The sequence below is a fragment of the Neophocaena asiaeorientalis genome, unplaced genomic scaffold (genome assembly GCF_003031525.2).
Source record: "Neophocaena asiaeorientalis asiaeorientalis breed wild unplaced genomic scaffold, Neophocaena_asiaeorientalis_V1.1 scaffold130, whole genome shotgun sequence".
Lineage (NCBI taxonomy): Eukaryota > Metazoa > Chordata > Mammalia > Artiodactyla > Phocoenidae > Neophocaena > Neophocaena asiaeorientalis.
In genome coordinates this window covers 3,740,122-3,759,655 of record NW_020173397.1, presented here as the reverse complement: position 1 = coordinate 3,759,655, position 19,534 = coordinate 3,740,122, and the positions used below count along the sequence as shown (strand labels likewise).

Here is a 19,534-nt window from a genome sequence, read left to right as displayed (position 1 = left end):
GGGCTATATGTCTAGACCTTGTGGGCTATATGTCTAGACCTTGTGGGCCATGGTCCTTTGGCTCTAAAGGCAAAACTGTAGCCATGATGACACTGCACATGGTGTTGGATTATCTCTAAGGTCAGAATACAGAAGCATCGCGTAGCATTTCATACTAATTTCCCCACAGATGTGCTATGTATATGTGATCACTAGATAGCATTCAACCCCACCAAGTGGCTTAAGGGATTGAGAGACTAAAAAATGAACACAGCAGGTAAGGTAATTTTGCAGTAAAGCTGTAGTCTGCTTAATTGTCCTAGACAGAACTGATATCGAGACCCTCAGTTTCCTTGAGCGTCACTTCAGATAGTCAACAATTTTTGTTTCCTTCACTTCAGCTGGTAGTTCCAATTAAGTGGGTTGGTGCAATGTTTCAAGGGGTGCACATTGAAACACTTTGTAAATAGTGGTCAGTGGAAAGTAGTACAGGAGTAGGGTTACAGGGTCCTTACCCCATTAGAAGCTTCAGACCCGGGAAGAAAAAGTCACATCAAAGACAATGTAGTGAAATGCAGTTCCGTTCCCATACTCTATCATCACAGAAGGCAGAAGTAACTGTTACAATTTTTATCTATCAAGGAATATTGTTTAAATTTACTCGTAGCAAGTTTTGCATACATAGATTCATTTATCTGAAAGTTTCCGTGCTTCTCTAAAGCTGGAGTCCTCAAATTTTGGGTTTCAGGTCCCCTTTTTACTCTGAAAGATTACTGTATACTCCAAAACACTTTTGCTTATGTGGGTTATTTCTACCAATATATAGCATATTAGAAATTAATCCCAAGAATTTGAGTATTTTAAAATGACAACAGTATAATCAGTGCATATTAACATAATTAACGTATTTTAAGAAAACTGTATTTTTCCAAACAGAAAAGAGGGATGTTGTTTAGGTTTTTGCAAATATCTTTAACGTCTATCTTAGCAGAAAAAACTAGATTCTGGTATGTGCTTCTGTATTCAATCTGTCACGATTGTTGTTTTGGTTGAAGTGTACGAAGAAAATCTGATCTCACACAGATGTGTAGGTGGAAAGAAAGGCTCTCATGGACTCTCTGAAAGAGACTTGGGGAACCCCAGTGGTCCTGAGACCACACTTTGAGAATCATGGGTCCAAGAGAATACTCCCTTCTCCATTGACAGTAGGGGCATAGTTTGAGAGCCTGTCAGGAGAGCACGGATGTTGAAGCCAAGCAAGGCCTGTGTACCAGGCCTAACTGAGCCACTTTCTGAATCTGGACTTTAATGTCTCTGGACCTCATCTGTAAAATGGGGACAATGACACTTAACTTGCAGGTTATTATGAGGTCGAGAAATAACATATATAAAGTGATGCTGATTGAGATATTATGTAAGTACTTTAGTGTTTGTGGTTGGTAGTACTCTGCTCAGAAGGTGAATAGGGGATGGAGAAAGGAATGTATTTAAACCAATAAGAGCACATTCAGAGAAACAGTAGGCAGTGACCGAGTTGAGGATTAATAAACATAAAGAAATTAGTCTGTGTTAAACTAGATAATAGCTTGGTTTGTTTGGGTGGCAGTGGGCTTAGTGAACCAGCCTTACGACCTTTTTCATGAACATATGGCTAATTTCCAATCCTTTTTTATTCATTGATCAAGTTCTGAAATGACTACAGCACATCCAGGAAGAAAAGAGAAAACGTATGCTCTTATAGAAATTAGGTAGGAGTAAAAAAGTTAAACCAACCCGTTCAAAACAATACACGTGATGGCACAGAACAGTTTTGCTGTCCGTGCCCTATGAGCTGTATGTGTTCAGGAGGATAGCAGTTGACAGATCAGGGAAGGCTTCGTGGAGGAGGTGTTTCCACAGAGTGAACACTGGGTAGGGATGAAGGGGAGGAGAACATTCCAAAAACACAAGTTGTTTTGAACAAAGATATGAGGCAGGAGCTGGCTTATTGGGTTTGAGAGCAAAGAAGACCCTCGTTTGACAGGGGCTGTGTGTTCACTGGGCCTACTTGGAGAGAAAGTGAGAGAACTAGGTAGAACCAGATGACAGAGTACTTTAAATATTAGCCTAAAAATATGAAATGATGGCAGTGTTCTCTTAAGTTGTACAACATTTACAGTGTGCAAAGCACATTTCGCACATCCTATCCATTATCTCATGCATGGATTACTTCCTACAATCATATCTGTTTTATATATTAATGAGTACCTATTAGTAGAAACGTACCTGCTTTTGGTTACCCTTAAGTGTGCCTTCACACTGTTGGTTTTTATATTCCTTGTGGCTTATCATTGTTACCTGTGAGACAGTTGGCCTGGTGGTGCCTCCTCTGCCATTGCCAGGAGTAAAAGTGCAGTGCAACTTACACAGAGATGAAGAGATCACAAATAGGAAAGTCTGAGTGAAACAGTAATTAACAGAGAACCCAGGAGGTCCAAGAATTCAGATGGTTCAAGAGGTAATTAAAGGTTTAGCACATTAAAGTCAGAAGGGACTTTAGACACCATCAAGTCCAGCCTCCCCTCGATTCAAATGAGAAAATGTATGCACTCAATCTCCAGGTTCCAAATTCAAAGCTCTTTCTACAAAAGGACAAGATTTAGATACCTCAAAATAGTACTTTTCAACATGTATGTATTGTTAAATTGTCACGTTACTTTTTTAAACATGAAATTTTCAATATTTAGAACAAAGCAAGGCTGTCCTAGTTGAAGGACGTCCCTCCCAAGAACTCTCTGAGCATCACAGAACTGAATTTGAAAACCCTCATTAGCAGGGATCCCCAACCCCCGGCCATGGGCCGGTACCAGTCCTAAGTGGCCTGTTAGGTACAGCAGGATGTGAGCGGCAGGCTGGTGAACAAAGCTTCACCTGTGTTTACAGCCGCTCCCCATCGCTCACGTTACCACCTGAGCTCCACCTCCTGTTGGATCAGCATAGGCATTAGATTCTCAGAGAAGCGCGAACCCTACTGCGAACTGAGCGTACAAGGGATCTAGGCTGCGCGCTCCTTATGAGAACCTAACGCCTGATGATCTGAGGTGGAGCTGAGGCAGTGATGCTAGCACTGGGGAGCGGCTGCAAATACAGATTATCATTAGCAGAGAGGTTTGACTGCACTGAGACCGTAATAAATCAATTGCTTGCAGAAACACTATCAGTGAGTGGCAAGTGACAATTAAGCTGCATCTTATGGAGTAGACTGGACATAAGCAACACACTTGGGGTGTCACTGTCTCCCATCACCCCCAGATGGGACCATCTAGTTGCAGGAAAACAAGCTCAGGGCTCCCAGTGATTCTGCATTATGGTGAGTTGTATAATTATTTCATTATATTACAATATAACAATAATAGAAATAAAGTGAACAATAAATGTAATTCGCTTGAGTCATCCCCAAACCATCCCCCGCCGCCAGTCCATGGAAAAATTGTCTTCCACAAAAGCGGTCCCTGATGCCAAAAAGGTCGGGGACCGCTGCTCATTACGATGTTGATTGCTGGTGTTGTGTGGGGAGTGGATGAGAGCCTGAAGTCAGAGGACTGGAGATGATGAGGGGAGATCACATTTGGACGCTAGCACAGAACACAGGATGAGTCTTTCATGTGAAGCTCGTCCTTCCTTTTAGTGACTTCTGCAAATGAGAAGTTGAGGGTTTAAGAGGAAACTATAACAATAGATTGGAAGATGCTCTACAGTAAGGTTGGAAAATGAATAGTTCAAGTGCCAATACTGGGAATGTTGGATTCAAGGTAAAGATGTTGACAGTATCTCAATGATCCTGTCAACAGTATAAGAATTCCAGCTGGAGATAAAGATTTGGGAAGCAACTATGTATCTGGTAAACTACAGCCAAGGAATTATCTTCAGGCTCATAGAGCTCACTATCAGTATAATTCTTAAGTAATGTTAGCCAAACCTCTGCATTCCTTGGACATGATTCATCTTCTCCAAGACCGTATAAGCAGCCAGAAATAATTTTGAATGCCCACAGGTCATCATCCTAATAGCAATTTAAATTGTTTTTCCCTATTATATCCTTTCTTTAAAATTTTTAACTTTCTAAGGTCTAAGGCTCATGATGGCATTTCTTTCTACCAGAAATTTCTGGTTTTGGACAGTCAGAGAGCCAGATATGTCTGAGAATTGTTTAACCACTAAGTTCCAATTATATCTACCTGCAATATAAATTGTTATTGGATAAGATGCTTGCATGATTCCAGTGGCTGGACTACACATTGACTTAGGTCATTTCTGGCAGTTACTGATCTAAAGATTGAAATGAAGAGCTTGTTCATTTATCCAAGAGACTAACAGTGTCATAGGGTCAAATAAAACACAACCGTTTAACCTTATATTTGAATTTATATCTTGAGAACAAGACTTAAGATGTTTTAGAGGAGGGATTCTTCTATTCAAACCTTGAAAGAAAATGAATGGCCCAAACAGATGGTTCTGTTTTAATATGTGAATATGATCAATTCTGTTTAGTATTTGGGATCTATATACATAATGCCCCAAAAGGCGTTTAGACACAAGCTTCTTCCTGAAATAATAGGGCTGAATCAACGTGTTCAAGCCTTCCTTGGAGCTATTTTTCAGCCATGGAGTTATAAAATGTAGTCGAACCTAGATATTAAGTGATAAATACAATGGACCCAAATACATTATCAAAAACAAGTTACAGGAAACAATATTTTCTATTATGCACCAAAATGGACCATTTGTCATCCAAGGACTTTGAACTGGGTGACCCGAAGAGCTATGTAGAGATATGAATAATTTCCATCAGGCACAGGACTATTCTATTACAAAAAACTCACCCACTTAGAGATGATTCATCCAATCTAAGTGAGTGGCAGGAGCAACCTTCACTGTGTGGGCTTTTGCCCTGTAGATCTGCAGTTGGCATGTTAAAAAAAAAATTATCTCATTCTTTGCCGTTTATATAATATGATATTGCAATCGTGATCCCCCTGGGCCCATGTCCAGATATTGAATTCAAGAGGAACATGTTTATATCATTTCAAATTTGGCATATATGAATTCATTTTACTTCGGGAGGAATAGGTTTTTAACCATTCAAATTTGGTTTCCACGAATTAATTTTACTTAAAAAAAAGGAAAGTACCTGACGATGTCTCACAAAGGCTGAATTTGCTATTGATTTCACCTTGACCAGCACAGATCACTACCACGGAGCATTCCTGTCGAGCACCTTAACCTCCATAACCCTGTTGGAAGAGACAGAATGAGCCCTCAGAAGTGTTTAATTAGTTAGAACTTTGCAAGGTCTTTTCAAAATCCTCTCAAGGCTCTCCCTTCCCTTCCCCATCTCCTTTTTGAGATTGCAAGGTAGTGCTTCCAGCTTTCTGTATTTTTGAAAGAAAGCAATGAATAAGCCCAAGAGTTACAGGAAATCTATGACATTGAAATCTCTGTCTCTGCACATCGTTTTGATGTTTCCTTTTTGAACTTCAACTTGACATTGCTTCATAAGTTACATTTGCCCTTCCATTTTTTTTTTTCTTCCTCACTCTCTTTGAAAAGTTTGGCTTAGTTGTTAATATTCCACACAGATTTCTGTAGCTTTTCTTTTTTGCTTTGTTTTCATAAACTCTGTGGGGGGTAAATATTCAGCAGGGTGAATGTGAAATCAGGCAGACAACTGCCATTAGCCTTATCAGGATTGCACATCAGATTTTCCAGGCAGAGAACTAAAAAGGTGTCTACCTTTTGAGCTCCTTTGCATTAGCAGCAGGAAGATAAAGAAAAATGGTAGGCTTGCAGCTCTTTCAAGGATAAAGGTTATAACCCTTCGTTCAAGTTAATACTTGTTGATGTTATAACTTTTTTGAAAGTTGACCCTTTCAGCCTCTCCGCATATGCAGCAATGCATCATCCCCTTCAGTAGAGGATTTGTAAAATTGCGTTTTGCTCTTTGAAAAACATGAAATTGCTTATAGAGGGATAAAAGGAGAAAGCAGCATTTATTCAGGGACCTAGAGACCTCTGCTGGTTAAGTGACTTGTTAGTGTTTTTCCAGTTTCATTTATTGCTGGGAAGATAAGATAGCTTGGCCTCAACTCTAGTCATTTCCTTTTGAATTAAATTATGGATGATCAGTAGCCTCACTGAATAAAGATACTGAGGTCAAGTCAGCAAAGAGACGAGTTAAGAATATTGAGTAGCATCTTCTAATTAAATACTGATACCAGTTCTGACTGTTAGGTTTACATTGGTGGGCACTATCCTGTGGAAGTGCCTTGTTACAAAATAACATTCCAGAATGACAGCTGTGCTTCTCTCCTGCATGAACTTTGTGCTGAGGGTCTTCTGCCTAAATATGTTTGCCATTATAGTTACCAATGGCATGAATTGTGCTTTAGGGAAGGCTTGATATTTTTGAAGACTTTTTAGGGAACGTAGGTTAACATTGTCTTTATCTCCCTTAAGAACAAGGAAAGAAAATATGACCTTAATTGAAGCATGAAAAATTAGGCATAATTTGGGTGGGGAGAGTGGAAGAGGGCATTGGGCAGTGTGGGAATTAAGTGCTGTCTTGAATTCCTGTGTTAGATTGTGGGCAGGACTTGATTCCTGAGAAGGTTTTGGTAAAAACCAGGACTCATTTAGAGATTTGGAATTCCAGACCCATACACTTGTGAATAACATTCTATCAATACGAAAGAAGTCAATAATAGAAAATGATGATAGCCTCGAAGGAGAAAGGAGTCACAAAAAGTATCCATATGATGTGTGTGAGAGACACCCAGAAATATAGTGCCTTAAATAAGAAGTTTATTTCTCTCACATGTATCTCTCCAAAAATAGGCAGGTGGGTCTGGTGCTGCTTTCCTCCACAAGGTCATTCAAGGTCCGAGGCTGGCAGGTCAGCCTTTTCATCCTGCATAGCTTCATCTCTGAGCCCAAAGCTGTTTCAGTTGTTACTTTTTCCAATCAGTGGGGAAGGGCAGTGAGAGTCCAGGACAAGTATCTTTAAGTCAGTAACCTGGAAGTTGCTCTCATCACTTTCACACACACCACATATCATTGGTATGAACTTAGGCCCATGGTTACCACCAGCTGCAAAGGAATCTTGGAAATGCAGTGTGTAGCTAGAAAAAACATGAGCCCAGCTAAAAGTAGTAGGCTGGTGGTGGGAGATTTCTCTTATTAAAAGGAAAAAAGGAAGAATAGATATTTGGGGGGAAGGGCAGTTAATTTTACCATATGACTCATGGTAGTGTTATTCATTCTGCCTTTAGTAATGAAAGAACCAGCCACGTGGGCTGCAAAAATGTGACATTCAGAGTTGGACATAGGGTGGGGTGTTTTCTAAAAGCACCCCCTGAACTTCTACCCAGCTTTATAATTTGCATAACCTCTGGAAAAGGAATTTTATTATAAGCCTGTTTTTGTCCCTTGATTGCATATGATAAACATGGATTGAACATACACTGAATGTATGTCTTTGCTTTGTGAACTGCTATAGCTCAACCTAATTGGATTCAAAAAATAAATGACATTCATGTGGCCATTGAAGAAAATGTCTTCTGGGAATGTAAAGCCAATGGAAGGCCCAAACCTACATACAGGTGGCTGAAAAATGGTGAACCACTGTTAACTCGGGTAAGCAACTGGGTGATAATTGTGTCTTAATATTTACTGTAATGTTGAATGTGGTGTTGTTGCTATGGAAACAGAAAAATGACCAGTTGTCTCCAAAATAGTATGCATCCCAACGCCATAAATAGTGGAAAAAGTGAAAGCGAATGCAGGTGATAAATACAAACTGTACATAAATCTGATTCTCCAGCGTTGTTCAACCTTTGGTCTTCAGAGATTAACATCTCTGGCTTTACAATTGGAAAGTTACGCTGAAGGTCTGGAACGTGCAATTGTGCTAAGACACAAATTTGTGTGTATGCTAGACAAGAATGAGTGAGTAACACCTTTCAGCATCCAAATTCTCCCCTTCAGTGTGGTTTTATTATCGTCTTCCGTCTGAGGAGACTAGTGGACAACATGGTCCAGTATGTTCACCAGCAAAATGCCCACTCTGCCTCAGACGTTTAGCAATGCCATATGCAAGCTCGAGACTAACATCTCTAATGCAACAGAAATAGAAGAAAAACTAAAAGTGATGAGTGAGGCGGGAGCCACCAGCCTATAGGCCGTGAAGCAGGCACTAGGAGCTGAGAGCTCAGGTATAAAAAAAATCCTCTCTGGAGACAAGGGTACAATATCCTTGTAGCTAAGGCTTAAGTGCAAAAGCAAACAAACTGCTGCCTGGCTTAATAGGACTCTGTGGCGTAAGAGAGGTAGAAGGTACAGGTTATGCCCCCTACTGGCCCTGGACGGGAATTGCAGTAGTCTCAGCATTCTCCCAGATCAGGACCTGAGAGAAGCCATGAGTAGGAGTTCTGCTTCTGGACCAGCGAGCCAGGGGTTGAGGTGGAGGCAACCACAAAACTGCTAAATAGAGGAGAAAATACAGGCAAAAATAACTCCTTTCTAAAATAAGCCTGCACACCAATATCCCAAACCATATGCAAAAAAACTTTTTGTAGAAAGATAACCAACCTGTAGAACAGTCTAAGACAGAAATCGGAATAAGTCTGTTAAGGATGCTCAAAGAGATAACTGAAGGTATAATGCCCATAAAAATAAGTGAAGGTGGGACCTTAGAATGAGGAACAATTGTGTCTAGTTTAATTTTCCTTATGTATTTTCCTACTGAAGTCAAATGTTCACTGAAATTTGACATTTTCCTCAGGCCCCAAGTTGAGAGCCAGTTTTTTGTGCTCAGGTTTCCTCCCCCGTCAGCCCCCAGAGAAGAGCAGCTGCTCTGAGCGCTGGCCAGGACGTCAGTGTGGTGTGTGCAGCCTCCGAAACGGGCTGGTGTGATGAGCCTAGCCCACACCCTGGCACCCACACCTCTGCCTGTCACTGCTGGACTCTTTTTGGTCCCATGATTCTCTCAATTCTAAAAGCCAAACTCAAATCGCTAGAGTGTAAGTACCCAGGTAACTGGCATTTTCTTCCCTTTATTTAACGTGAGAGAACATGGATGCTTAGATTGGATCCAAGACCAATACGGTGTCCACCCAACTAAATCACAACCCTGGGGCAAACAGAAAACCAGTATGTCTTTATATATTTTACTTTCTTAAATGGCAGGTCTTCTGGAGAAGAGGAGATCCTTTTGGGTACTTATAAAAATTGACCCCTCAAGTTACGTAGCCTCGGGCTGATGAACGAGGATGCTCTATTGTTCCATACACTAACTTTGCTTTCTTCAGACTGGCTACCAGCAGATGGTCCTAAGCTTAGATCGTGCCACCGATAGCAATTGAGTAAGGGAACGTTAAATTACTAATACCTACTCTTTTTCTTAGTAAATTTCGGCTGACGTTAAATATTTGTCTCTGCTTCATCCAAGAAGAGTACAATCCTATTAACCTTCAGAGTGTTGCCTGATTATAATCTGAGTGTCTTAACTACTCTAAACGGTAAACGTACTTGTATTTCCCACTCCTCACCCACAGTTAGCACAAAGCCTTGGAGTAAAAAAAGCATCTTAAATTTCAAGTTCATCTATTTAGAGGGGATATTAATCTGAATGGTTTCACTGTTAAATCAATGAGAGCTCAAGAGAGTCCTACAATTTAAATTCCATTTACCAACTGATGTAAGGGTTGTTCCATTTAGCATCTGACCTGCCACAAATTTAGTCGACAGATAAATAGATCATGGTATGTAAATTGCTTATGTGATAGCTATTTTCTTCCCATTAAGCCCCTTTGATATAACATGCAGCAAAATTGCCTTAAGGTCTCAGTTGTAGAAGGTCATTGTTTTGTGTTCCTCTTTTCTTTCACAGGATAGAATTCATATCGAGCAAGGAACACTCAACATAACAATAGTGAACCTCTCAGATGCTGGCATGTATCAGTGTGTGGCAGAAAATAAACATGGAGTTATCTTTTCCAGCGCAGAGCTTAGTGTTATAGGTGAGTCTTTATACTGGAAAGAAAAAAGTAAAAACTCTTAGAATCACTAAACTACCATGTCCTCTGCCAAACATAAACGTTCAATCCAAGAAAAGGGGGTGAAGAAATCTTTAGACCAAAGATATCGCTTGAGAAACAAGGAATGCATTCTGCAAGCAATAAGAAGAGACCACTTTCTAAATCAGCTTCTCCTGACGTTTACAATGGGTGACGCAGTTACCTTGGCGCTCATTTTTATTCCTCTATCAACCCCTCTTCTAAATTGAGTGAAGTTTATGAAATGCTTTGGCGTCTGTTGCTATCACTCTGATTGGGCTTGGAGAGAGGAAGAGCGGACTTGGTGTGGAAAGGTGTATTTGAACAGCCAGCAAAGTGCATCTTGTTCTTTCACCTCTGAATTTTCCAGGCTATGCCCTGGTGTTCTGCCCCTCCAGCTCCATTTTTCACCATGTGCCCCTTTCCTTCTGCTCTTCAGCAATGCTGAGCTTTCTGTGCTGCATGTTCACCACCCTCCCTTCCTCCACAGGCCACTTGGTCCACACTGTTTCCTCTGTCTAGAGTGCTTTTCTGTCCCCTCTTCATATATCATGCTACTGTTGCATTTTACATTTGCTTGTGTGATTTTTCTGTCTTTTTCTCTAACTGCCCTATGACTTCCCCATGATGTGATGGACCATATTTGGTTTAACTCATCATTTAATCCTCAGGACTTAGTACAGTGTTGAAGCACAAAGTATGTGCTCAATAAATAATGAATGAATGTAAGGATGAACGACTGTACTAAGTGATGAAGGAGTAGAGAGACTGTTAAAAAAATGAATTAATGAGTTAAGTAAATCATTGAAAACACAAGTTAAGTGATTTAACAAACCTATGGGCATTAAAAAAAAACAAAACAAAACAAGAACTCCAGGCCATCAACTTGCATTTGTCTTGTAGAAAAATCTTGACTCTGACTTCAGAATTTATCTTAAATATCTAAGCAGCAGTTCTTCTTAGTGAGAACATAATAGAAAGATTATAAGTAAGAGAAAGGCAGCACACAAAGGGAGCTGATTCCATAAGCCCTGATAATTTTCCCAGATTCAGAGACCTGACTTGCCCTTCTGTAAAGCACTCCTTGGTGCCTGGACTGTAGATCTGACGTGCATAAGTAGTTGCTGCCGATTTGAATGTCCTTCCACCCTCTGCAAGGTAAAAACGGATGGAAAAGCTTCCATAATTGTTGTTCTCGGGCTTCCTCCAAAAAAAAAAAAAAAAAAAGAAATTACCCACCCCATAATTGTTGTTCTCACCAAATTCTTTACTTGAACCAACATCCCATCAAAGACAAGAATTTGTGAGAGTTCACGAGGCTGCAGTGTTTCTCAAAGAGGCCTGGGAGAATTCTTTTCTCCTGGAGTCATCATCGGCTTGGCTTGGCCTGCTGTAAGGATGACCTAAACACACGTATCTCCCACCCTATAAATATTGAGAACAATAATACCACCTTCCTCCAGGACAAGTACAATGATCCCACCGTGGCCAAATGGGCTCTGATTATTGGTAGTTAGAGCCGATTCTTGTGGAGCGCAGTTCACGAAGGTAGATTGCTTCGGATGTTCTGCAGAAAGACGTGTGTTCTCTATTAAACACTATGTCAGCTGGTTAGCAGAACAGCTAAAACTGAGGGTGTGTGGCCTAAGAAATGAATCACATAGTCCTGAAACCTTCTAAGTGAGTGCTGGCCAATTGCTAAGTCTGGGGACGCCGTGATAATTTTAAAAGATTTTGTAGGTCCCTTAGTTAAAATGAAAAAATTTGACAGTAACAGATGACTGGAAATCATGGGACATAGTCATGGGATAAAGATAGAGGATGACTAAAGTCCCAAAAGCAGAGCCAAAAGTGAGAAAGGCTGTTGAATGATTTTTATCAAGAACACGTACCCACAGCTGAACATAACAGTATGTAGAGATGTGTATGTGTGTATACATCCATCTCTATATATCCATATCTATATCTATCTCTATATATGTATGTTATGATTTACATTTATATATCCCAAGATCCTCACCAGCTCCTTTCCCTTCCGCCTTGCCAGGGTTCAAGGCCTGTGAGGTGGTAATCACTGCTTCAACTCTTACATTCAGGGGTTTATTTCAAATCATTTCCAGTTGGAACTAATTCCAAATGAATTCTTGATCTGAGCCCTTTCTTAAGTCCCTTGAGATCAGCAAGCAAGATCAGTAAAGATAAGATAAAAATGCCTGAGAGGTTATTTAACGCCCGATTTCAACCTTGTTGAGTATGAGAAGGGTAAGGCATGGCAGTAAATGATACAGGCCAAGCAAGTGGTGAAAATAGTAAGTCTTCCAGAAATTGAGGAAAGAGTTTAGCTAATGGACTGGGCTAGTCAGGTGAGCTTTGAAAAATAATTTTTGTACAGGCAAAAAAAAAAAAAAAAGAGAAGGACCAGGAATATTGCAGAATGGAGTGAAATGGCCTGAACAAAGGCTCAAAGTTATAAAACATCTGGATGGTTTCTCGCCCATAGAGAATCCTGAATGTTTTTCAGAATTTTTGATTCAAATACATAAGGCGTACAGGCAAACTTTAAACTTGAAAGAGAAAGATGGAAAAATTAATTAACGGCCAATTTCAGAGGATCTTAAACAAGTTTAGAAGCTCCCTCTTTAATATCCCATTTTTCCTGCCCAAAAAAAAAAAAAAAATCACGCTAGTATATTCCAAGTGACTTGAAGGGCAGTTAAGTGTTGAATGGGTGAATCCTAGAGTCCATCTGAAGTGAAGGAGGGAGAAGACATTTGACTATTTAAAAATAGACATAAATTAATATTGGGTAAGCTCTAATACGATTGTGTTTCACAAGTCACTTTGTTTCTTGTCAAATGGTAATAGTTTGACTCTTATGGATCAAATAACTGAGCAGTTATTACCTGTATTAGAATCTTAGAGAGGTTGAAATGAACAAAGAAACAAAATGAAAACAAGATACTTCAGTATGAGGAAGAAAAAATGGAGGTTGGTTCCAGCTATCGATCAAATTTCAGCATCCTCCAGTGCTAGAGGAGATTCCCTTTCATGCTGGGTAATAGCCCTAAAGTCATGAATAAGAGATGGTTAGGAAGCATATATTTAATAGGCTTTTCTCTTGGTCTTGTTTTATGTGTTCTGTCTGGGTATTTCATGTATATGTAACATATCTATAATTAATGGATTGAAACTGCTAAATAATTAACCTAGGTGCTGGGTGATTTACTCACCGGGTGGGTGAATGCCATAGAGAGACTTTTACTTTGAGGTCAGTATATTAGAGTAGGCCTGGTTATGAGTACATCAAATAGAAATGTCCTTGTTTGTGACTGACCTATTGCAATTGATAGTTTATTATTCCTCAAGGCAACTGTTCCCAGACTTTTTCTCCTGTGTTAGCCTAGGTCATGGATGAGATTCACTCGTGTGACATATGCTCGTGGGCATCCCTGGGGTGCTACACAATTCCCTGGGTCATACCATCATCGCATCTCTCTCTCCACTTATGAAGGCATGTCAGAGTTAGAGTGAATAGACTCTTATAATCTTGAGGAAATTTGAGTCTTTTATAAAAAATATAATTAAAAAAACAAACTAGGTATTTTATTGATTTAAAAGTAACTTTTCTAATGAAATATTTCTATTCATGTTTAATGTTTGTGTCCACTTAGGTAGATGATCATATTGGTTCTAGGGAATGCTGACTGAATTGCTAAACTTGAGATGTTCTGTGCTGCTCCGACAGAATACTGATGTCATTCTGTATGTATCGTGTGGTAAAGAAAGAGGATGCCTAAGCCCTGAAAAGCAGAGGCAGGGATTCAGCTACCTGTGAGTCACTGGAGGAGTGTCCTCTGGGAAAAACCTGGAAGAGAAAGCAAGCTAGGGAGGCGACGGAGGGCAGCTGAGCAGGGACATGGTCTCAGATGAAGTCTCGCCTATATCGCATCCTGGAGGGGGATGTCTAGAGTATAAACTGCATCTCAGAGCTATTCCCACCTTAGGCAAGGAGGCTGGCCTTTTAAAAAAATCTCTGTATCAGTTATTCATTGGACTGCCCTTTAGGTGGTGGTAGCAATGGCAGGGCAGATGGAGCAAAACCTCCCCGTCAATTTCCAAGAGAAGGGGAGACAGCTGGAGATGTTAGACAACCAATGCTCGCAGCAGCTAGGGCCAGAAAAAAGAATCTGAGTGAGGGTACCAACAATTCTGTACAGAAGACAAGTGATTTGCTAGAGCAAGATGCTTGGGTACTGGGTCCAGTGTACTTGGGTCATAACCAGCAGTGTCACTAGAGTACCTTTGATTTTGAAATGGGTTGAACTATCTCAAAGAGCAAGTGGGTGTCTTCACATTCAAGTGGTCTTGAATGTGACCCGACTTTGCCAAGACTGTGTAAGGGATAGAAGTAGCTTCACCCTGAGGAGTTTCCGTCTGATGGTTCAGGACCGTGGGGATTCTCCTGGCCCATGTGGTGGAGAACATCAGACCCTGGCAGGACATTCCAATGCCATTAAAGAACTGATGGTCCAATTAAAGTGAGGTGCAGGCTTGAGCAATTATCTGGTTAATTTGGCATTTGTCCAAATGATTGGCTCACAAATTAGAAAAACATTAAGGCTAAACTGAAAGTTATCTCACAGGGACTTCCACAAGGGCTCATCTGCATCTGATTTCTCAACTGCCTCGTTGAGCCAGGTTACAAAATAATCAAATGTGCTGATTTGCATCCAGTGCTGAGTGAGATCAGCATCCAGTGAGAGGACGGACGCCTTTCTTACCCAAATGTCATCTAGGCAGGAGCTTTGCATAACGCGTCCTGAAAAGGGGAAGCTATGCACTCGGATCTCAAATGCAAATTTGGTATCTTTTAACAAGTTGCTAAGCCTACATTTATCAGTAAAATGAGGGTGCTACTCCTCATCGCCAAAACTAAAAGAGATCACATGTGAGAACTTCTTGCAAATCTAAAAGTGTAGCGATATAGTAAGATGTGTTTTGTTTGTTTGTTTGTTGCTGTTTTTAACTAGGATCCATACCAAAAGCTTATAATGGAGACAGCTGCAAAATCACCAGAAAACCCCATGGCAGTGGTTCTCAAACTATGCTGCGTATGACAGTCATCTGGGGAGTTCTTTAAGAGCCCAATACTCTACCATCCTCCCTACCAACGAATTCAGTCCCTGGGCCTGGGACCCCGAGACCCTTTATTCCTTAAAGCCGCCCAGGTGTGATTCCAATGGACAGCACCGTTTGGGAACTTACTGCTGTAATCGATTAGATCAGAAGGTAATTAAGTTTTCCCATGGTATTGATTCTCAAACTTTACCACGCCATCAGAATCACTTGGAGGACTTGTTAAAACACAGATCGCTGAGCGCTACCTCCGGAGTTTTTGACGCAGTAGTTCTGGGGTGGTGCCTGAGGATGTGTATTTCTAACAAGTTCCCAGGTGATGCCGATGCTGCCAGTCCAACACTGCCCTTGGGAAACCACGATCCTAAAATAGGAAATCTAGCCTGAACAGAGGGTTTTTTGTTGTTGTTGTCTGTTTGTTTAAGTTGAATATGGTCTACCTGGCAAACCTTCTGATTTAAATCAGGACTCTGAAACTGAAGTCCTTCTGCAGAAGAGAAATATCAAGCAAGCATCAGAGATTTCAACCATGTCTTAAATGCCCCATTTTACCAAGATGGTGAGTTAGAATGAGGCCCACGGAGTGACTTTGGCTGCCATGTGAGGATTATACTTAGATGTTCTTGGCGTCTCCCTTTGGTGGCTTAAAGCCAACTGAAGGGAGACTTTGAAATCTGAAGGATAAATATTATGACAGTTCCTTATGTCATTTCCCCAAAAGAAATGCCTTCAGTGAGTTAGAGTTTAAATTATAACTCAGGAATGCTGCCCAAGGCATCACTGAGTCTTAATCCCATGTACTGTTGGCCCACTGTATCTGCAAATTCAGTGTTGTTGGACTCAACCGACTGTAGATTTCGGAAGCTATGGATACTGAGGGCCGGATGTACCTATCCTTCCACCGAAGTCTGAGTTTTCTGTAAAAGTGCTATGAAGGCATTATCCATTCCAAAGTCCTTAGTCCTTTACATAAAGGGATTTCCAATAAATTGTTAAGGTGTAGAATCAGGAGGAAGGTTTGTCTTCTAAAAGATTATATGGTTTGGTTTGGTTTGGTTTTTTGTTTTTGTTTGTTTTTTTATTAGTTAGAAAGAAATATATTCTTTTTCCCTCTGCCCATCACGTTGACTTGCCTGTTTTGGCTTCAGAGTAGCTCACTTTATTGTACTAAGTCTAGTAAGATAGTTTCCTACCTTTCCTATATTTGACATCAGCCGTATTTTAAATGTATTTATTACTTTAGTCTTTATCTGCTGCAAGTCTCTGTGAATTACTGACTAAATAAATGAATGAAATATTTTTTCTCTCCACTACTTTCTGGCAGCAAATTGATTCTCTTTTAGTAGCCTGACCCAGGGAGTGTTAGAATTGGCGTTCACAAAGATTTAGCAGTGAGTTTCCAACCTTGATGCATTTTTAAACTACTTGGGGGTCTTGTTAAATTCAGATTCTGATTTCAGATCTGGGGTGGGGCCTAAGAGTCTGCATTTTTAACAAGCTCCCAGGTGATCACCAATGCTTCTGCTCTGAGGATCACTGTTTTCGTGGCAAAAATAGTAAAATTTAAATTCTCGGGTCCCCTTTCATGGTGGGTAGAGTTGAGGAGGACCTCCAAGTGATTCTTATGATCAGTTAAATTTAGGTGCCCCATCTAAGATCTGCTCTATAGAACCCTTTGTTATCCAATCTTAAGCCATCCCAGCGGAGTAGCTAACTTGTAAAAGCAAGTAGGAGTTGGAGGGAGGAATAATGATGTGTTGGTATAACCACTCTACTTCCAATTAATCCATGCTTCCATGATTGAACCTAGTATTGACAAAAGCTCTATTAATCACGTGAGACGATTTCTTCTAGAAGCAGAGCCTTTGTACCAACAACATTCCAGCTTCTTTTTTCCCAACATGAACAGACATTGGCTCTTCTAGGCTCCTGAAGAAATTCATTTGTACTTAGTATGAGGCACATTGCTTTTAATAAAGCCTTTTGAATGTGGTTGAGAATAAGCATAGCGCAAAGGCAAAAAAATTTTTTAAAAAGCAACAAACAAAAAAACAAAGCCAAAAACTCCTTCAGTTAAGTGCCTTATTGAAGGAACATGATAAGCAAGAGATCAGTCACTGCTGGGCTATATAAACATCGCTTGTCCGCATTGCAGTATGTTTCTCTTGAGCCCCGCATGTCTAGGTCAGGGCACATGTAGCTGAAGCCCTTAAAACTGCTGTGTTATTGTCACTCACAAAGTGTCAGGATACAGATTCTTTAAACAGAGTGAACCAATCAAAGGAATTGGAAGGGAACTGAAGTTCCCATCTTCTCACCACTGGGTTGTCTGGGAGAACCCGGGAGGAAAGGGAAGACAGTCGTGTGTTGCCTCAGAGAAAGGCCCAAATCTGGGGAAAGCTGAACTCCCAGGGCCCACTTGCCCTGTACCCTTCTCCTAAGTATGTGATTTAGGGAAGCAGGGAAAGGATATTATGTGCCGGAGCTAGTTCATATTGGCAGGAGCTGAGTTGATGTATCCTTCTCAGTTCAGCGTTCAGTGACTTCTTGTTGGTAGCCTGAACTCGGCCCTAATGGGAGTATTTAGACCACAGAAATTGGCAAGCACCAAAAACCAAATTCTTTGGTGTTTTGTTTTGCTTGGAGAGCCAGTTGTTAAACATCTACCATCACACCAGTTCACGTGGTGTGAGAATACAGCCAGCACTCTGCACCTGCCAGTTATGGGGAGCTGGCTGTATTCCTTGCACTATGCTATTCAAATGAGGGACTATAGTATCTGTGGATTTTGGTACCTTCAGGGTCCTGGAGCCAATCTCCCTGTGGATAGCAGATGCCAAGGGACAACCATATCAACAGCTCAGATTGTTTCTTGGGTAATTCTGCTTCATTTGACTGATGTCCAGAGAGGACAGAGTGTCCTGTACACAAGCCAGGAAGTTCAAGAAGCCATTTACAACGCCACTTAGATAAAAGAAAGGGCTGTGATATGCAGCCAAAGCATCATGAGAAGGGAATTTCCTGTTTGGAACTTAATTCCTGAGTTTTCTCCTACAACACACATTAATTCAGCACATACTGATCGAACATCTACCTCATACCAAGGACTGTGCTAAGTCCAAGATCCATAATTCATAGTCTCTGCCTTCAAGGAACTGATGAGCCAATAATTGCTAATTGCAAGTACTACCGTTTCTTAACCACTGGAATTCCAGAATTCTCACAGTCTAATTACCCTCTTCTGTTAAGTCAACAAATAGAGGCTTCCCTGCTGGTGCAGTGGTTAAGAATCCGCCTGCCAATGCAGGGGACACAGGTTCATGGCCTGGTCTGGGAGGATCCCACATGCTGCGGAGCAACTAAGCCCGCGTGCCACAACTACTGAGCCCGCGCGCCTAGAGCCTGTGCTCCGCAACAAGAGAAGCCACCGCAATGAGAAGCCTGCGCACCACAATGAAGAGTAGCCCCTGCTCGCCGCAACTGGAGAAAAGAGCCCGTGCGCGGCAACAGACCCAACACAGCCAAAAAAAATTTTTTTTAAATAAATAAAATTCAACAAATATTTTGATCTCATGACAAAGTTACTCATAATCAAATGTGGCATTGTACTGCCATACACTACTTGTTTAACCAAGGACACAAATATGTGTGAGTGTTTAGGACATTGTGCCAAGTGTAATGGAATGTCACTAACTTGGACTGATATAGCAAGGTCAAGTGCTTCCAGATATTTAAAAACACATACTGTCTTATGATCGTCATACAGATAGGGTAGCTCAAGGGAGGTTAATAGGGGTTTAGCAGCTAAAGCTTTTAAAACATGTAAGAATGATTTTCAATCAACATGTTAATTATTGTATAAGAAATGACGTTCTAAAATGGCTTTAAAATCTTTTTCTTTGAATAAGAAAGATTCCACCTATGTCTACACAATTAATTTTTGGCTTTCAAACCTTTATAAAAAGAAGAAAGGGCTAACCTGCATCCTACTTGTTGACAGAGAAAGTGTTGAAAGATCCTGAAATGGTTCCTGTGCTTAACAGCATTTGTCAGTTATCACAGTGCCTGAAATGCCAACAGTAAAGATGAATTTCTCGTCCATACCAGGATGGGTAAGATACAAGATATGACTACTCAGCAATAGAAAGGAACTCACCTAGCAACCTGGGTGGATCTCAAGAGCATTATGCTGACTGAAGAGAAGAAATCCCATAAGATCATATAATGTATGATTTTATATATATATATATATATATATATATATATATATATATACTCAAAAGTAAAAAGTTGCAGAACAGATTGGTAGATTCTAGGCGACAGACAGG

At 40.6% G+C, this 19,534-nt stretch overlaps 1 protein-coding gene across 1 annotated transcript in view; it reads left to right on the top strand.

The window, feature by feature from the left end:
* Positions 1 to 19,534, top strand: part of CNTN4 (contactin 4) — a 482,944-nt gene that overhangs the window by 322,101 nt on the left and 141,309 nt on the right. Inside the window, exons 8-9 of the mRNA XM_024747094.1 lie at positions 7,514 to 7,650; positions 9,905 to 10,034. Coding sequence (XP_024602862.1) covers positions 7,514 to 7,650; positions 9,905 to 10,034 — 267 coding nt within the window. The remainder of the gene's footprint in view (positions 1 to 7,513; positions 7,651 to 9,904; positions 10,035 to 19,534) is intronic.